Genomic DNA, 18,915 nt, shown 5'->3' on the forward strand with positions numbered 1-18,915 from the left:
GAAATGAGTGTGGGCAGAAACTCACCTCTTCCTGGAAGAGATTCTGCCGATTCTTCAGAGCTCGCAATCGGTTCTGCTTGTCTTCGTGCTCTAGATGTTCATCCGGCGGGTGGAAGTAGCCAATCAGGTCCTGGAGACTCAGACTTACAGACTCTATGGGTAAGTCCACCGTGGAAGCCTTCGCTTTTTTGCTGAGAGCATCAAGGCCCCTAAAACAAACAAGCAAACATTTCTCTACATCAATGATTTACAATTTTATTATTTTTTAGTTTCTAGATGATTTAAAGCTTTATTCTCTCTCCCTATATAGGAACATATAACAAAAGTCTTCATTTTCCTTAAACGGCAATAATTAATATATTTAAATGAGAAATTTTACATTTTGTCATGTATATACAAAGCTGTATTAGAAACACCAGTCTGGAAAGAAACTCATCTAGAGAAAAACCTGAAGGACAGAGAGGACCCATGTCTATAAAACCAAACCAATGGTCTAAATATTTAGAAACCAACTGAATTTCAATTTATTTATTTTTTATTTATTTATTTATTTTGTTTGAGGAAGATTAGCCCTGAGCTAACAACTGCTGCCAATCCTCCTCTTTTTCCTGAGGAAGACTGGCCCTGAGCTAAGATCCATGCCTATCTTCCTCTACTTTATATGTGGGATGCCTACCACAACATGGCTTGCTGAGTGCTGCCATGTCCACACCCAGGATCCAAACCCACGAACCCCGGGCCACCAAAGCAGAACGTGCGACCTTAACCGCTGCGCCACCAGGCCGGCCCCTGATTTCCATTTTAAAGCACTAAATACTTTAAAGTTAAAGATGTAACTTCCCAGAATCAAAATTCTAACACGTATGTGTTCTGTTTTGTTTAGTTTTTGGAGAAGGAACCGTTAACTGCTACACTACCATTGACACTCACTGCCATTTTGTTTAATTCCTGCCAGTTTAAAAATATATTCTAATGATATTAATTTAGAATATTTGCTTATTAATCAGGAAACAATATATTAAACTTTTTTCTATTTCCTGAAATAAGTGTATTTTAAAATTAGATTAAAAAACACTATCACGTTGCATTTTCTAGCCTTTGAAGAGAAACATTACTGGCATGTAAACGTGTTAATTTGTTAAACTTTCAGAGATTCTGAGTTTTGAAACTCATAGCTTTGAATGGATCTGGAAAGAACCTTAACACGTGGTGTTTATAAATCACAATTACTCTAAAACAAAAAGCTTATCAAAAAAATATACAACAGGGGCCCAGACTGGTGGCACAGCAGTTAAGTTCACGTGCTCCGCTTGGGCGGCCCCGGGTTTGCTGGTTCGAATCCGGGGTGCAGACCTGTGCATTGCTTACCAAGCCATGCTGTGGCAGGCGTCCCACATATAAAATAGAGGAAGATGGGAACAGATGATAGCTCAGGGCCAGTCTTCCTCAGCAAAAGAGGAGGAGTGGCAGCAGATGTTCGCTCAGGGCTAATCTTCATCAAAATAAAAAACACACACACACAACAGGCACCATAAAAGAACAGGAGAATGCCTATACTATAGTTGATATAGTAATATTCATATTATTCATAACAAAATTTAATGCATAGAAATATCATATTTCCTTTCCCGCTCTCTGCATCAGCACAATTGTACAGCAATATTTTATTCCAAGGAAATGTTTCCAAAAGCTAATCATCTGACTGTACTGGAATTTGTATTTTAAAAAACAATAAAAACCTTATAAGAGAGAATTAGCTTATCTTTGAACTTTACGATGCTCAAAAACATTACTCAAAATATATTATCATTTCCACAGATTATGAATAATTTTGGAATATTTGACTTCAGACTTATAAACAGTAGAAATAGTAAAACTGCATGACTATTCTAAAATTTTTGCCTGAAATTCCAAATCAATATATCGATGGAATTCATCTATTACCTAGTTTATCATCTCTATAAGTTTTTCTATGCCTAAGAGGCAACAGAAATGACATTGTAAAAGAAAATTATTTCTTCCCTTTTCGACTAAAAATTCATATGCAATGAAATATTTCTGTTCTAACATTTTATTCCCTTAACTCTATTTGAAACGTAAATATATTTAAAACAAAGTCAAACTCAACTCTCATCATACTAAAGGTGAAAGAAATTCAAAAGTCACTCAAGTATAATATCTACATTTTCAAACCTAAGGAGAAACAACAGTAAATGTCAGTTTTTAGGTTACTGAGTTGAACATATCTGCTATCAGAATCATAACCAGGTGGACGGAGAGGGAACTGGAGGAAGGTGGGCAAAAGGTACAAGCTTCCACTTACAAGATAAACAAGTCTAAGGACATAACGTACAACATGCTGACTGTAGTCAACTCTGCTGTATGGTATATAGGAAAGCTGTTAAGAGGGTAAATCCTAAGAGCTCTCAGCACAAGGAGAAAAAACATTTTTATTTTTCTCTTTTTATTGTATCTATACAAGATGATAGATGTTAACTAAACTTATTGTGGTAATCATTTCATAACATATGCAAATCAAACCATTATGCTGTATACCTTAAACTTATACAGTGATGTATGTCAATTATATCTAAATAAAACTGGGAAAAAATAGAAATGTAACCATTCAGTAACTTTCTAGGAAAAGCTTCTTGTCAAACAACTGCTAACCAAGACTCTAAAATTATTAATTATGCTAAGTTTTAGAAGTATCTAATATAGACATATTTACCACATTAATTTATCAAGGACAAAAATAAATGAAGAAAAAACTAATTGGGAAAAACCAAAAGTGGTAGAATCACACTATGTCAGAGCAAAACTTAAAGCCATGAATTCCATCTCTACATTTTGTAATTTGAAGATTAACCACATTACTACCTAACAAACACAGATTCCTCCCTTCTCTCATTTACTTCATGAATGCATTTATTAATATACTAGAGACAAAAAGGTTTTATATGTACATATTTACAGTCCATAAGAATAGAATCCCTTCCCCTATACACAACACAAACACAAACACAAACACACACACACACACACCACCACCACCACCACCACTACCCTGACCTGGGAGAGAGACCAGAAGGATCACAGAAAACAAACTATATCAGAAAATCACAAATGAACAAAAACTAAATGGTCTTGACTTTTACTCTAAGAAGTAAAAAGGGAGGTCTGAGTATACATTTTTAAAATATTTTATACACTTTAAATATATTTTTATTTTAAGTATATAAATATATTTCTTCTTTTAAATAGATAAAATAAATATTTTAAAACATTTTATACATTTATAAAATTTATACATTTTAAAAATTAATAGTAAATTATCTATATTAATAAAATGAACAATTAAAAAATAATTTACCTTGAAAAATACATGGATGCAAATATTGTAAAGTTATTGAGATTTTAAGGACTTTTGGTGTGTTCATGAATATGACAGAAGGATCAAAGCATTCTACTTAAAATAATATACCCTTTATAATGCTCTGTAATTACATAAAACTTTTCAAAGTTTCTGAGATATATTAAAGAATTGCATAAATTCAGGAATTCTAATAGCTCAGTAATACTAATGAGCATATAAGTAAAATCTGTATATATAGAAATATATATAAATGTAATGGATGGAATTCAATAATACAACTAACAGGTAAATACTCTAGAAAGAAAAAAAGAGAAAAAACTAAAGCCTAATTGAATTTAATTTTTGAAAAATTAAAGCACCATTAAGGTCAGTTAAGTGTGAGAGAAGGAAACAGACATTATATTCATCCATGGCACTTGTTACGTGGTCACAGGGGAGAGAGACACTGTTAAAAGGATATACTAGATAACTCAGGAAAAGATGGCATTAGGCGATGGGTTTGTAATAAGGAGGAAATCTAAAGGAGAAAAGAAAACATGTCAATACAGAATTAGCAAAAATATCCTAGACTACGTTTGCCAGGGGAAACATGGAATCTCATCTTGAAATAAGAACTGCATATGTCATTTGCAATTTGAGTTGTTTTTAGCCAAGATAAAGCAATAGGGACAAGATTTACTCTCTCTTCTGAAACAACCCCTTCTTCTCGCAAAAAACAGAAAAAACTATCTGGGGAAAAAACCATTTCAAGACATTGGCTATAAAGGAAAAAACAGAAATGCCTGAGAGTCAGGCAACAAACAAGGTGAGTCCTACAACTGCCCTAGTTTATGCTTTGTAGGAATTTCTAGGCTATAGAGTAGAAAGGGGACCAGGTGAGGCATGGAAAGACTCCCTGAGTTGAGGAGACATTGCTGGGGATACCTGGGGATACCGAGGTTGCCAGAGTTCACAGGACACAGTACCAGAGAGGAGACTGCTGTACAAGAGTGGACTATGGAGAACTACAGAGCATCCCCTCAAATACTCAGCAAAGCACTGATCGGCACATGCATGTGAGAAAACGACCCAAGGCAGAGAACAGAACCCCCTGAAATGAATGGAAGGAACAGTAGCCGACCCTCACATGGGATCTGAAATAGCGCCTCTTCCCATTAGCCAGATTAGAAAACCTCACAATTCATGGGGCATCAGGTAGAGTAGACAGATGGTCTTGCCTCAATCATGGGAAATAATTAGCCCTAGATCAAACACTACTCTGCTCCTGCCCAAAAAATCCTAAAAGCAGGGTCCAAAAGAATCAAACTGTTTCCAAGTAACTGCATCCCCCAAAAAAGCTCAAGAATATTTACAGAAAACAAAAATATCTAGCATGCAACAGATTCACATCGTCTGGCAACTAAACAAAAATGACTAGGCACAGAGCCAGAGCCATGGCATAGTGGTTAAGTTTGCATGTTCTGCTTCAGTGGCCTGGGGTTCGCAGGTTTGGATCCTGGGTGTGGAGCTATCATTGCTTATCAGACCATGCTGGGGTGGCATCCAACATAAAATAGAGGAAAACTGGCACAGATGTTAGTGCAGCAACAATCTTTCCCAAGCAAAAAAAAAAAAAAAAGATCAGGCATGTAAAGAAGTGTAAAATATAATCAGCAATAAGGAGAAAAATCAACTAACCAAAAGAAAAAAATATCAACCTAGAATGATATACCTGGCAAAAATATCACTTAAAATAAGGGAAAATAAAGACATTTTTAGATGTACAATAGACAAAAGAGTCCATCCCCAGCAGAGCTGCACTAAAAGAAATGTTAAAAGAAGTCCTTTAGGCAAAAGAATATGATACTCAAAGGAAATATAGATCCTCAAAAAGGAACAAAGAGCATGAGAAATGATAACTATATACACAGATATATAATGTACTTTTGCTATTATTTAAATCTCTTTAAAATCTAATTGACCTTAAATAAAAATGATAAAAATGTAGTGTGGGGTTTGTACTATCTGTAAAAGCAAAATGTATGACAAAAATAGCACAAGACTGAGAGAGAAGTATACTACTGAGATGTTCTTATAGTATTCATGGTGATAAAATGACCTGAAGGAAGACTGTGATAAGTTAAAGACGTATGTTATAAATCTTAAGAAAGCACTAAAATAACTTTAAGAATTATAGCTAATAAGTCAACAAAGGAGATAAGATGGAATAAAATACTCAACTAACCCCCAAAAAGGCAGAAAATGAAGGAAAAGGGACAAAGTCTAGATGGGAGATTTAAAATTACTATATCAAAAATCACATGAATGTAATGGACTAAACCTCACAATTAAAAGGCAGTGACTGTCAAATTGGAAAAAAAGCAAGACTCAACTACATACTGCCTAAAAAAAAGGGCACGTTAAATATAAAGACACAAATAGGTTAAAAGTAAAAGATTTTTAAAAGGTATACAATGCTAACACCAAGGAAAAAAGAGAGCTGGAGCACTATATTAACATCATACAAAACAGACGTCATAGCAAGTAATATCACCAGGAATTAAAAAAGAGTAACTTCCTAATGATGATAAAGGCATCAATTCACCAAAAAGACGTATCCTTAATTTGTATGCACTTAATAACAGAGCTTCAAAATACATAAAGAAAAAATGATAGAATTGCAAGGACCAAAAAGAAAAATCCAATTATAGTCAGGGATTTCAATACCCTTCTTTCAATAATTAATAGAACAATTAGACTGAAGATCAGTAAGGAAACAGAAGATCTAAGCAACACTATCAATCAACTAGATCAAATGGACATTTTTTAGCACTCCATCCAATAAGAGGAGAATGGATATTCTTTTCAAGTGCACACAGAACATTCACCAAGATATAATATATTCTGGGCCATAAAACAAGTCTCAATAATTTAAAAGCATTCAATCTTACAAAGAATGTTCTCTGACCACAATGGCATTAACTTAGAAATCAGTAACAAAAATCTCTAGAAAATCCCCAAATAATTGGAAACTAAATAATCTATTGGTCAAAAAAGCAATCAAAAGAGAAAATGAAAGACAGCACATCAAGTGTTCAGTGCCACTAAAGACAGAAATTTATAGCACTAAATGACTATAATACAAAAGAAAGGTCCCAAATCAATGATGTCAGCCTTCATCTTATGAAACTAGAAAAAGAAGAAAAAATTAAACCCAAGGGAAGAAATATTAAAGATTAGAGTGGGAATCAGATAACATTTTTATAGTTAAACCTGGGTTATACAGCCATCCTATTTTATCAGTATAGGTACAAGGAAGGAATTTCATTGAAATAACCCAGCTGAAAGTTGAATTTCAATATGAAGCTGCAAACACATAATTCAGTAAGTACTTTTGCTACAGAATCTAAATTTCTCATGTTTGGACCTCTAACTATCTAATCAATTAAGCAATTGTTAAATTCTAAAATTAATCTTCCAAATCACAGACACTACTCTTCAAAAATAAATGAGTGTAGTCTTGAGCAAAGAACAAATTTGCTAAAGCAAATCACATCCAAGATGAAGGATAGTATCTCAGTCAACATACACAATGTAACTTACGCCATACCATCACTGCATTAAGTCTAAACACTGATACGGTATATTTCCAACAAAATGCATTTCAAAACAAATAATCATTTTTTTCTCTGGCATTAAGTAAGTTATTGCTTACCAAACAGAATCTCAGTAGTGCCATTAAAAACACCACAGAAGTCACACTGTAATAAAAAAATGTCCGTTGTATTTGACGAAGTCAGTAATGATGGATATAACTGAATAAAAAATTGACTATTTTAAAGATTTATGATTATTTTCCTCAATCCTTATAGAACTAATTGGACTGCAGTAAAGAAGAACCAGTGGAAAGAACAAGATGGAAGAAAGCTATGCTGAATTGATTCTAAAGTAAGTTATAACTTGCAAGTAGTACTTCCTGATATCATTAATTTTATACTACACTAACATAAGAAATTTTATTTATTACAAGAAATACTATGAAAATGATTCAACAATAAATACAAATAATACTTAAAAGTAATACAAGTAATAAGTGCAATATAAAAACCTGATGTTTACCCCATCTCTATGCCTTACTCCATCCTATAAGGACTAGAGTTTAAATGAGATAAATACTAAGGATATGATGAAGCTGAATGCTGTACACATTCTTTGGTTACATAAAAGCATGCACACAAATGTACACACACAGTGGGGTGGTTTATAAAAGACGCAGAGAATAATTAGGCTAACATTTACGTAATTTGGGTGGTGAAAATTATAAAAACCAAAACATGATTTATTGAGTAAACTACTATGAAAAAAACACTTTAAAATTCTTTTCCAAACCACTAATTAGGAAAATATTTGAAATTTATGTATGATGACAGGAAATTAATGTCTCTAACATAACATAAACTCATAACAGCCTAATAGAAATATCAACAAATAGGGTAAACCAGAAAAAAATAAATAAATGAAGAAATCTGGTTAATAAACATGAAATATACCCATTCTCACAATTCTCAAATAAATACAAACCTAAAATTAATTATAGTTATAAATATACACTCACACACACACACACACACACAGACATATTATAATTTTTTTCCCATCAAATTGGTGAAGTTTAAAGAGATATATGATATCCATCACAAGTCAGAGAGTAGGTTGGTAAAATATTGCCAGAAAACACTTTGGCCACAAGCTTGATTTAGTTTGTAGATACACAACTATTTCCATTATTAGGTAGGAAAACTTAGTTACTGTAAGAATCATTTTATTTTCTTAATACACTTCCAAACCCACAAAGTATCTAGGCTTTCCTATCCTCAGTATAAATTAGAATTAAATAGGTCCAGCACAGGGTATGTTATAGAACAATCCTGACCCTACAGCTAGCAATTACAAGTCACACATACAATTTCTAAAAGCACAACCATTTTTTTAAAAAGGCCATTTAAAAGAAAGACAAAACCACCTAACTAGCACTTCCTAATGTGTTCTGCTGACCTACCAAATTGTATGAGATTATCACCATCATACATTTTCGAACTGTTTATATGTAAATCCAGTAAGAAAACGGAAATAAAATGTCAAACAACCGCAACAACAAAAGAAAATGTACCTTATAAATCTATTGAAGAGAAAGACGGTGCTGCGGATGACTCGTGCTGTCCGGGATTCTTCGTGCTGAGACCTAGATAAGTTTAAGCCATCGTCCATGTGTCCTTCATGATGCATAATAGCCTATAAGGAAGCAGAAATAATGCTGTGATTCCCAACATCTATTTTCCAAAACGGAGTTTCTGCTGATTAAAAATCCTTGGTGACAGATACATCTCATAATTCAGAGTTTTTGGATTTGTGTGTGTGTGTGTGTGTGTGTGTGTGTGTGTGGAGGAAGGTTGGCCCCGAGCTAATCTGTGCCAGTCTTCCTCTATTTTATGTGGGACACCACCACAGCACGGCTTGACAAGCGGTGCTAGGTCTGCACCTGGGATCCGAACCTGTGAACCCTGGGCCACCAATGCAGAGTGCATGAACTTAATCACTACACCACCAGGCAGGCCCCAGTGCTTGGATTTTTTTTTAAAAAAGGTAATATAGTGTACAAACTATATATTTGTAACACTTCAGTGTGGTCTGTGCATCACTCCACAATCATAAGTTTATATTTCTGAAGCAAAACATGAATATTCACACTAAGCGGCATATATAAAAGCCAGGAAGAGTGATTCAGACATTTTTTAACTAACCAAGTTCTTATTCATATGAAACAACAACAGAAAGACAGTTTCAAATATGTAAAGATTTGGCGAATATATCATTAACACGCTTTTCTTGAAATAAAAAATGATTTGAAGACACTAGTTAACTGGGAAGTATATAAAAATTGGGAGATCTAGATTGGGGAAGTCCTGGTATATCACGACCACACTGAAATCTCCCCATAAGAATTAATAGAGTAGGAGTGGCCTGGTGGCGCAGCAGTTAAGTTCGTGTGCTCCACTTCAGCAGGCCAGGGTTCACTGGTTCAGATCCTGGGCACGGACCTACACACGCACCGCTCATCTAGCCATGCTGTAGCAGGAAGTATGGGCACACATGTTAGCTCAGGGACAATCTTTCTCAGCAAAAAGAGGAGGATTGGCAGCACATGTTAGCTCAGGGCTAATCTTCCTCAAAAAAAAAAAAAGATTAATACATAATTCTAGAAGTAGTAATAAGTTTATAATGGAGGTTTTAATTAGATTATCTCTTCTATGGCCTATAAAGTCTGTTTCACATGTTACTTACTAACTTAAGAAGTTTAGCCTTTTAACACCCTTGTCAAACTATTCTAGAAAGGCAAGCATTATGTTAGCCCATGATGGAGAATATAAATCCTATTCTGACTTTAATCCATGGTTAGGGAAAGAGACAGTGGAGTAATGACTAAGAACCCTGTCATTACTGCAGTGGACTGAAGACAGGGAGTGGCCGGAGGTGAGATACCGGATAGGGTTTGTCATGGTAAGGAGGCTGGAATGACCACAGGAAGGTAGGCTCAGCCAGGAGCTGTCTAAACAGGGCAGTCGCAAAGTCAGGGCGGACTGGAAAGAGGTGAGACTGAAGGCAGAGACACTGGGTAAGAGGCCATGGGAAGAGTGCACAGGAGGCACGAAAAAGGCTGAACTAGATTTGTGGGGATGGAGCAGAGGAAACTGATATGAGGTAAAAAAAGATAAAATTGTCAGGGATTGGTGTTTTACTGAACTCAGCAGAATGAGGCAACAAAATTGTGGAAACTCTTGATATTTAGTTTCCATGTGAAATTTGAAAGACACATGTAGAGTTTGCTTTAAAATGTTCATATTTTTAGTAGACCATAAATCCTTTTACTTGCAACTGTTTAAATTTATAAAGAAAAGTATGTCATGAGGTATGTGGTTTTAAAAATTCTTTCAAGGGGTATATGTATGAAAAAAAGATTGAAGACAACTGGTTAAATTGGTTAATTGGAAAAATGAAAGACGTTTTTTTTTTTTTGCATTTACCACTTACGTATATTGAATGGTAAATCATACCTGAAGAGTTTCTGATGATTTTCTGGTAGAAATTTACTTCTATCTTTACAAAAATGCAGGTGTACATGTTACCATTTCTACCTATATTTCTCACATAACAATATATCATACTCAACTTTTAATAAAAGCTATATGGAAAATGTGACATTAGGCAGAGTTCTTAGAAAGTAATATGTGAGTTAAGAATTTTCCTTTGTTTATTCTTTCAGTTCTTTACTATTTGTGAAATCTATTTTGAACTTTTACCTTTCTGGTAAATTTTGAGGCTTAACAACATTGACTGCAGTATGGCGGATCCAACAAAATCATGATTAATAAAATGAAAAGCCCAACAAAACTCATGTCCAGTATCACAAGCAATGATAGTGTTTATCCTTGAGTGTGATAGTGACTAGAAGGGATCACGGAGGTGGGGGGCCGAAGGTGTTTCTAACATACGTAGCTTTGAATTTTCTAGAACCCATATTCAAAAAAGTTTTTTAAAAAAATTAAAATTAATTTTAGTAATATATTGGATTTAATGCAATATATCCAAAATATTATTATCGCAACATGTAATAAATATACAAACTTGTTAATGGGATATTTTACATTATTTTTTTCAATCCTTATCTTCAAAATCCAGTGCATATTTTATAATTACAGAGTATGTCGATTTGACAACAAATTATTATTTAAAGTACTTGACTTGTTTTAGAATTCATGACATTTATAGTTGGAAAAGTACATTCAGATACTTAAGTTGTTCCAAACATGGATAAAAGTTTTCTAATAACTTATTCAAGCATAACTTTTTAAATTTAAATTAATTAAAATTTAACAAAACTAAAAACCCACTTCCTATAGTACTAGCCACACGTGGCTAGCGGCTACTGATTTAGCCAGCACAGCCCTAAAGTTAATTTCAAGTTTATGGGAATTATAAGAAACATGAGCAACGGGAAAAAATGGTTAGACACATCCAGAACATGGGACATTCTATAACTGGCCTGGGTTCTTAAAAAAGTCAGTGGCATGGGACAAAAATAAGATAAGGAATTATTCTAGATTAAAAGAGACTAAAGAAGCATAAAAAAATAAACAAATGCATGAACCTTGATTGGATTCTGATTTAAAATGAGCTATAAAAGACATTCTTAGGACAATGGAGGAAATATGAATATGAACAGAATATTAGATAATATAATGAATCATTATCTATTAGGTATAAGAATGGTAGTGTGGATGTGTCCATACACATACACATATACAGAGAGAGAGAAATAAGGAAGAAGGAAGGGATGGAGAGAAGGAAAGTAAATATTGCAAACTATTAATGATTGTTGAATCTAATATGAGGGTATACGGATATTCATTAAATTAGTCTTCTAACATTTCGTATGTTTGAAATTTTTCAAAATAAAGTATTTAGAAAAAAAATCTGGTAAATATTATGGAAGAGCCATGGCCAAATATCTTTATCAAAATACAAATTTGTTTTGAAGCCCAATCAAACTCTTTTGCTCCAGTTTGCACGTTAGCTGGTGACCTTCCAAACGCTAAGATGGCACTCTGTACACTCAAAATTCTGCGATGCTAATGCAGTTGGAGACCAAGCGAATAAGTGTATGTGGGATCTCCTTTACTCAACTGTAACTTCACACCCTTGAAAATATATGTTTTCATTCAAGAACCATTGATTGAACATCTACTGTGCTAGATACTGAGAATACAGAAATAAAAGATGTGGTTCCAGTGCCCAGAGTCTAGTGATGGAGACAGATCATAAATCAGGATTATACACCTTTGTCGTGTCTTTTCCTTTCTGCCCCTCCTCCTTAGACTGTGAACTGAACATAGTCTAACCTCTAGGCTCTTTGGCTTCTGTAGACCTCAAAAGGCTGCTGCAATTCTTTGGATCCAAACATGCAACAACAAGGATAAAAGTTACATACATTTTGCTGAGTGAAAAAAGCTATATCCAAAAGCATGTGTGCTGCATGATTTCATTTATATAAAGTTCTACATCAGGTAAAACCAACCTCTGGGGGGTAAAGACCACAAGAGAAGTTGTTCCTGGGAAGAAGGGGCAGGGAGAATCTGGAAAAGAATTTTGGGCAATTTTCTGGGGAAACGGAAATGTTCCATATTGCAATGTGTTTGGGTCGTACAAATGTATCCAGTTGTCAAAACTCTACAGTTAATTTTTTGCATTCCAGTGAATATAAGTTTTACCTCCAAAAATTAAAAATAAGTAACAGTAATAATCCAGTGGAACATGGCATGGGGGTGGAGGTATAAATGAAACAAGAACAGGAGAGCACTGAAAATGCTGAAGGTTAACAATGGATATGTAAGGCTTCAATGCATATTTTGTTTTCTTTGTATATATTTGAATTTTCCAAAATAAAAAGTTTAAAACAGCCAGGCTCAGTAACAGGAAATAAGGAATGCTTTACAATACTGAATACAAATATATGAATTTAAATTTATGAACCTAGATCAAAGACTTCAAAGACAAGTGATCATCTCATTATAAAGATTACACAGGTCTGCAGAATTGTCTCAGGATCTCCATCCAAAGCTCAGAGTTAGGTAGTGTAAGGACGCATTTAAGCCCAACCTCATCTAAGCAAAATCAGCCTTCAAATTCACCAAAGTCAGCACTGGTCCCTCTAAACAGATCACAATAACGATGAACAATCTATACTGGAATGTATATATGTTACATTTAATAAATCTATTGAAAATAAAAATTTCTGCCCCCTACAGTCTTCTTTTCCAAGGTCTCCCATTTGGAGAAATAACCTGTGTCTGGTTATTTGGTTCTATGCACTGTATTACATGTTGGTGTAAAAATATGAAATACGAACAATCTAGTACTATGTACTTGCCCTAAAGGAGTTCATAAATTAGCGGAGAGAGAGAGACATGTAGCCTAGTAAATAAAACAGCACAGGGAGTGTATATAAAATTTAAAAACTTATATATGAATATTATGAGGACATAAGGAAGGTTGCAGGGGATAAGCTGAGATAGTCAGGAAGAACTTCTGAAGATCATCTTTAAACTTCACCTCTGGTGGATGGCTAGGAATTGGGCAGAGGAAAAAGAACTTGTAAAGCGTATTCCAAAGAGAGAAAATGGTATATACAAATGCACAGATGTGTACAAACCAGGGCTTTTTTTTTTTGAGGGGTTGCAAGGAATGTGCTGTAAGTAGCATGCTGGGGAAACTGAAGAGGATGCTTAGAGATTGACCAAAGAACAGGAGACTGGGGCACAGCTGAGGTGGAAGGCAGGTCAAGAAGGGGATCACATTACTATGGAAAACTGTAGTCATTGTCTTGCAAGCAATGGGGTGTCAGTGAAGGAGGCAGAGATGAGAGTACACTACATGAGCACTTCGGCATTTTAGAAAAATCATTACAGCAGCAGCATGCAGTGAATCAGGTAGACTAAGCTAGACTTCAGAAAAGAGTATATTTCTTCATTTAATATTTAAATCAGTGATGTAACATCCAGCAATGTTCATCTTACAAAAAACCAGAGTTTATTATGGTGGGATTTGATGTTTAGCATGTAAATAATGAACTTTAGCAGATGGCTGAAAGTGTTAGCTACCTCTTTTTGTCTTGCGTTTGTGTTTTTTGTCATGAAAAATGACTGCTATCAGGAGTGGTTTTTTTTTTTTTTTAAAGATTTTATTTTTTCCTTTTTCTCCCCAAAGCCCCCCAGCACATAGTTGTATATTCTTCGTTGTGGGTCCTTCTAGTTGTGGCATGTGAGACGCTGCCTCAGCGTGGTCTGATGAGCAGTGCCATGTCCGCGCCCAGGATTCGAACCAACGAAACACTGGGCCGCCTGCAGCGGAGCGCGCGAACTTAACCACTCGGCCACGGGGCCAGCCCCCTATCAGGAGTGTTTTTATATAATCTTACCTTGCGTTGTATGGATCCCATTCTCACAGATTTCACATCCACAGACTGGTAGGTCAGCCACAGGCCAGTATTTACATGTTGAATGTAACATACTGAGTCTCCATATTTTATTTCAGATGTTCCCATGCCATCGACTTCTTTTCTCACTCCTACATCCAATTTTTCCTAACGAGAGAGGAAAAAAATAGATAATGAAAAGTTTAAAAAATACCAGTTTATATTGAAAGAATTTTGCCTTGTTGATAATATGTCCCTTGAAAAATTCAGCCCTTTGAAATCCGCGGAAACAATAATGGTCAAAATATTTTACTCTAGCAGTTCAACCTCTACTGAAAATCAAAGAAGGAAATTGCAAAAATAACTAAAATATTCTTGAATTATTCACACTGGTAGAAAATTATTTTGGCCTTAACACAAAACTTTATATTGCTTAATGGCAAACTCCAAAACAGAGATCTTAAAACTAGTAGTTGAGGCTTCATATTCTTTCCAGATTATTCTTTTCATTATTGGTAGTTAAGACCACAGGTTTGGGAGACACAAAATCCAGTTTTGAGTCCAGTCTCTGCCACTCATTACCTCTGTGTCCTTAGGACAAGTTAATTAAAGCTTTTCAGCCTCAATTTTCTCATCTGTAAATCAAGGTAACAAAAGCATCTCCCCCAGAGTATCAAAAAAAATGAGTGAGATAATGCATGTAAAGTTTTCAGGACAGTGCCTGGGATAAAATAAACACTCGAGTACATTTTCGGGATGTTGACCATGAAAATGGTGTCGATAATGATGATGATGCTAACAAGGATGTTAATGATAACGATGACTTCTTTTGAGCTAATCAAAGCTACACTTCAGTTTCTGCTCCTGCAATTTCCAACTTACACTACAAACTTGTACACTCCTAAAGGGCTCCTCTGCTAAGCTCCCTAGGCTACGAAGAAGCAATCCATCCTCTGATACCAAGTAAACGTTTCCTTCAAATCCTTGTTTATTTTAATGCTTCCTCCTTCAACACGCCCCATGTCAATTTTCCCTCTCATGCTTAATTCTGATCTTCAAGAACTCACTGTCTTGGCTTTCCATAATCTTGGGTTCTGCATCTGTGGATCCAACCAACCATGTACCAAAAGGCCTGTGATGGTTGCATCTGTACTGAACACGTACAGACTTTTTTTGTTTGTCATTATTTCCTAAACAATCAGTATAACAACTATTTACATAGCATGTACATTGTATTAGGTATTGTAAGTAATCTAGAGATGATTTAAAGTATACAGGAGGATTGCGTAGGTTATATGCAAATACCATGCTTTTTTATATAAGGGAGTTGAGCATCTGCTCAATTTTGGGTATGCCTGGGGATTTTGGAATCCCTGGGGAGTCCTGGAACCAATTACCCACAGATACCAAGGGACAACTCTAGTCCTTAAAATAACAGTAAAAAACTAATGTTCTTTTAGTTGCAGTATTTCCTTTTGTGGTTTCTTATTCCCCTCCTTGGTCTAACTTTCCTTGTTAAGTTTACTTTAAGTTTCTTCTAGGTCTCTGGTTATTTGACTGTTGTTTGAAATTAGTAATAGTTACATAAATATTTTTGAAGATTAACTTGGAGTAAAAATTTATATCTTTTATACCAAAAGGAACAATTTAACAAAAACAAAATTTTGATAGATTTTTCATATCATTTTCACACTATACTAATGAAAAACTCTAAAATGTTTATGAACCTCTATCAACAATTGAAAATTAAAATGAGTTGAAATTCTTAATACAAAAAGGTCAAGATCATCTAAGAAAATGAATATAATTATAAATTAAGTTGACTTAACCATTATGCAAATAACTTGAAACACTATTCTACGAATCTGCAATAAAACAGATAATTAACCATTCCAATTCCATTCTATCAAACAAGATAAACTACTAATCTACTTATACCAACTCTATCAATGAGAAAATTAAGTTCTAAGGGAAAATATAACAATGCAATTATCCCCTCAGACTAAAACAATGAGCCTCTAACATTCTAACTTTTTGTTTTTCTTTTATCCAAGGACATTAGTTTGTAGTCTATTTATAGGCTCATGGATTGTGTTTTGAGAAGTCAAAACTGCCAATTGTAAAGACACGCTCTGTTTGCTTTTTATTTAAGCGGTTCACATTGCTCGCTGGGTTAGAAGTTTTAATTGTGCAAATTCATGATGAAATGTTTTAGTAATTACTCGGATCCTCGAGTCAGGTCAGAACTATTAAAGTGACATTAGGAAAAAAAAAAGCGTGATTATTTTCTGTATGAAAAAACAAAGGCCAGTCATATTCTTTCCTTCTTTTATTTCCTGTCATTTTCTGTAGCTCAGGCTTAGGAGAAATTCAGGTGAAAATAATCTAGATGTTTAGAAGAATCATAAGCACAAGCACAACATGAGTCAAGAAGGTGACAGTTGGTAAAAGCATCGAACAGAAAATTAGCCTGTATTCCTAGAAATAAAATGCCCAGATTAGGTAAGTAATAATCTCACTAAAACTCTGTATTAGCTACACTATACCTAAATTAGTGGCCTCTAGTTTCAGCATCACCTTTTTTATTTTATTTCTCTTTTGGGTTATTCTGGCTGTGAGAAATGATGGAGTACTTTAGTTGGACTAATCTTCCCATAAATAACAATAAAATTTAGAAAAAATACCTTTCAGAATCTATTTGAAGGAAGCTGAGAGGGACAAAGAGCAGAGAGAAATTGGAAAGTAGACTTTTCTTTAAAGACAAACAGCACCCAAGTGCTTTATAAAAAGCTGCTTTTTGCCTCGGGGCATAGCCTACCCAATCGGCCCACAGCCCAGTGCTGCCTTACTGGCTTGCGGTAACAGAGGACACATTTTAGGGCTCACAAGTAGCCAGAAAATTGCATGAGCTAAGTCCTGGATCAGAGCTATATCCACAAAATCTGCTTATAAAATTCACTCAAATTCTTGCTGACCACTAAACTCAGGAGAGGCTCAGCATAATGGCAGCTGAAACTGAGCAGACATATAAGCAAGCATCCACTGCAAAAGAAAGAGAGAGAAACTGGAGTTTTAGTCCAGCAAGGTTAACTGCCTGCCAAAATCAAAATCATCCCTTAGAAAAAAATTTAACAAAATTCAGAGTTTTCAGTCATTTCTAATATGCAATATACTGTTAAAAGTAAGTAGATGTTAAGAAACAAGAAAATGTGATCTATACTACATTGAAACAAAACAAAATATAACCTATACTAAAGAAAAAAAAATAGGCTATAAACACTGATGCAAAGATAGCCCTTACAATTAGCAGGCAAGAATTTTAAAGCAACTATTATAAATATAAAATATGTTAAAGGACATTAACGAAAATATACATATAATGAATAAACAGATGGGAATGTCAGTTAAGAAATATGAAATGTAATAACAAAATGAAAATAATAATTGAAATACAAAATTTATTGGAACAGATTAACATCAGTTTGGAATTGTAGACTAAGGAATCAATGAAGTTCAAAGCAGATCAATAGACATTTTCAATCTCAAGATCAGATTGCCAATAAACATACTCCAACATAAGTACTTTGTAATTAAATAAAAATTTCCCTCAAAAGACTATGTAAAATTTAATTCCTACATCTCCTGCATTTAATCAAAGAAATGTTGAGATCCTAACTATTATCTTAACATTCATTAACATCCACAGAATTTTAAATTTAATAGTCTAATTGTCCATTCTGTAATAATAATCTTGAGAACTATAAAAACACTCAAAGAGAAAAACTCCTTCTGACAGTCTAGAGGTATTGAAAGACCTATTTTTACTGTAAAAAGATTTGTTTAGGTCGTTATTTTCTCTTTTGATTCATGTAAACTCATCGCATGCCGTACTTCAACTACCAGAGAAATGATGGCTCTTCCTTGAAATTGCTCCTCAACTGCCTTCTTTCCCACTTGACTATCTATTGTTTTTTCAAGGACAGGAATCATATGTCTGGTTCCTTCAACCCAATGGCCCATATTCCCAGGATCAGAACTGTGCCTGCAGATATTAGATTCTCAAAAAAGATTTGTTAAATGAAAGAATGAATTTTTGGAGAGAAATCACATACTCCTTCAGATTTCTTATAGAAAATATACTTACAAGCTATTCCCAATCCTAACATTCAAATAATTCCACTCACCAATGCCTGGAAAATCTAATTTTTAAATGAACATCAAATTGGTTCTAGAACCAAAAAGGAACCACCTGAAAAATATTAAGTGATATTTTGGCATTGGGTGTTCCAAACTGGTGCATGATAAAGCAAAAACTATTTCTAAACGTTTGTGGTCTTATTAAGTGATATAAAGGCATTAGATATACCAAACTAAACGCATTAAGAAACTTGAACTAGTCCTGTAGGATTATGTTCTTATTATAAGAACTAGGTAGTTCAGAGAGATTCTTCTAGCATTAATTGAAATCATCCTTAAATCTATCCAAGTTATTCTTTCAAGTAGCTGATAGGAAGAAAAAAAGGCCTTTATC

At 34.4% G+C, this 18,915-nt stretch overlaps 1 protein-coding gene across 1 annotated transcript in view; it reads right to left on the minus strand.

Moving 5' to 3' along the window:
- The window catches only part of RYR2 (ryanodine receptor 2), a 689,571-nt gene that overhangs the window by 333,459 nt on the left and 337,197 nt on the right, over nt 1-18,915 (minus strand). Inside the window, exons 13-15 of the mRNA XM_070568189.1 lie at nt 14,388-14,552; nt 8,526-8,647; nt 26-209 (exon numbers count right to left, since the gene is read on the minus strand). Of these exons, the coding sequence (XP_070424290.1) occupies nt 26-209; nt 8,526-8,647; nt 14,388-14,552 (471 nt within the window). The remainder of the gene's footprint in view (nt 1-25; nt 210-8,525; nt 8,648-14,387; nt 14,553-18,915) is intronic.

This window comes from Equus przewalskii, chromosome 1 (genome assembly GCF_037783145.1).
Source record: "Equus przewalskii isolate Varuska chromosome 1, EquPr2, whole genome shotgun sequence".
NCBI classification, from domain to species: domain Eukaryota; kingdom Metazoa; phylum Chordata; class Mammalia; order Perissodactyla; family Equidae; genus Equus; species Equus przewalskii.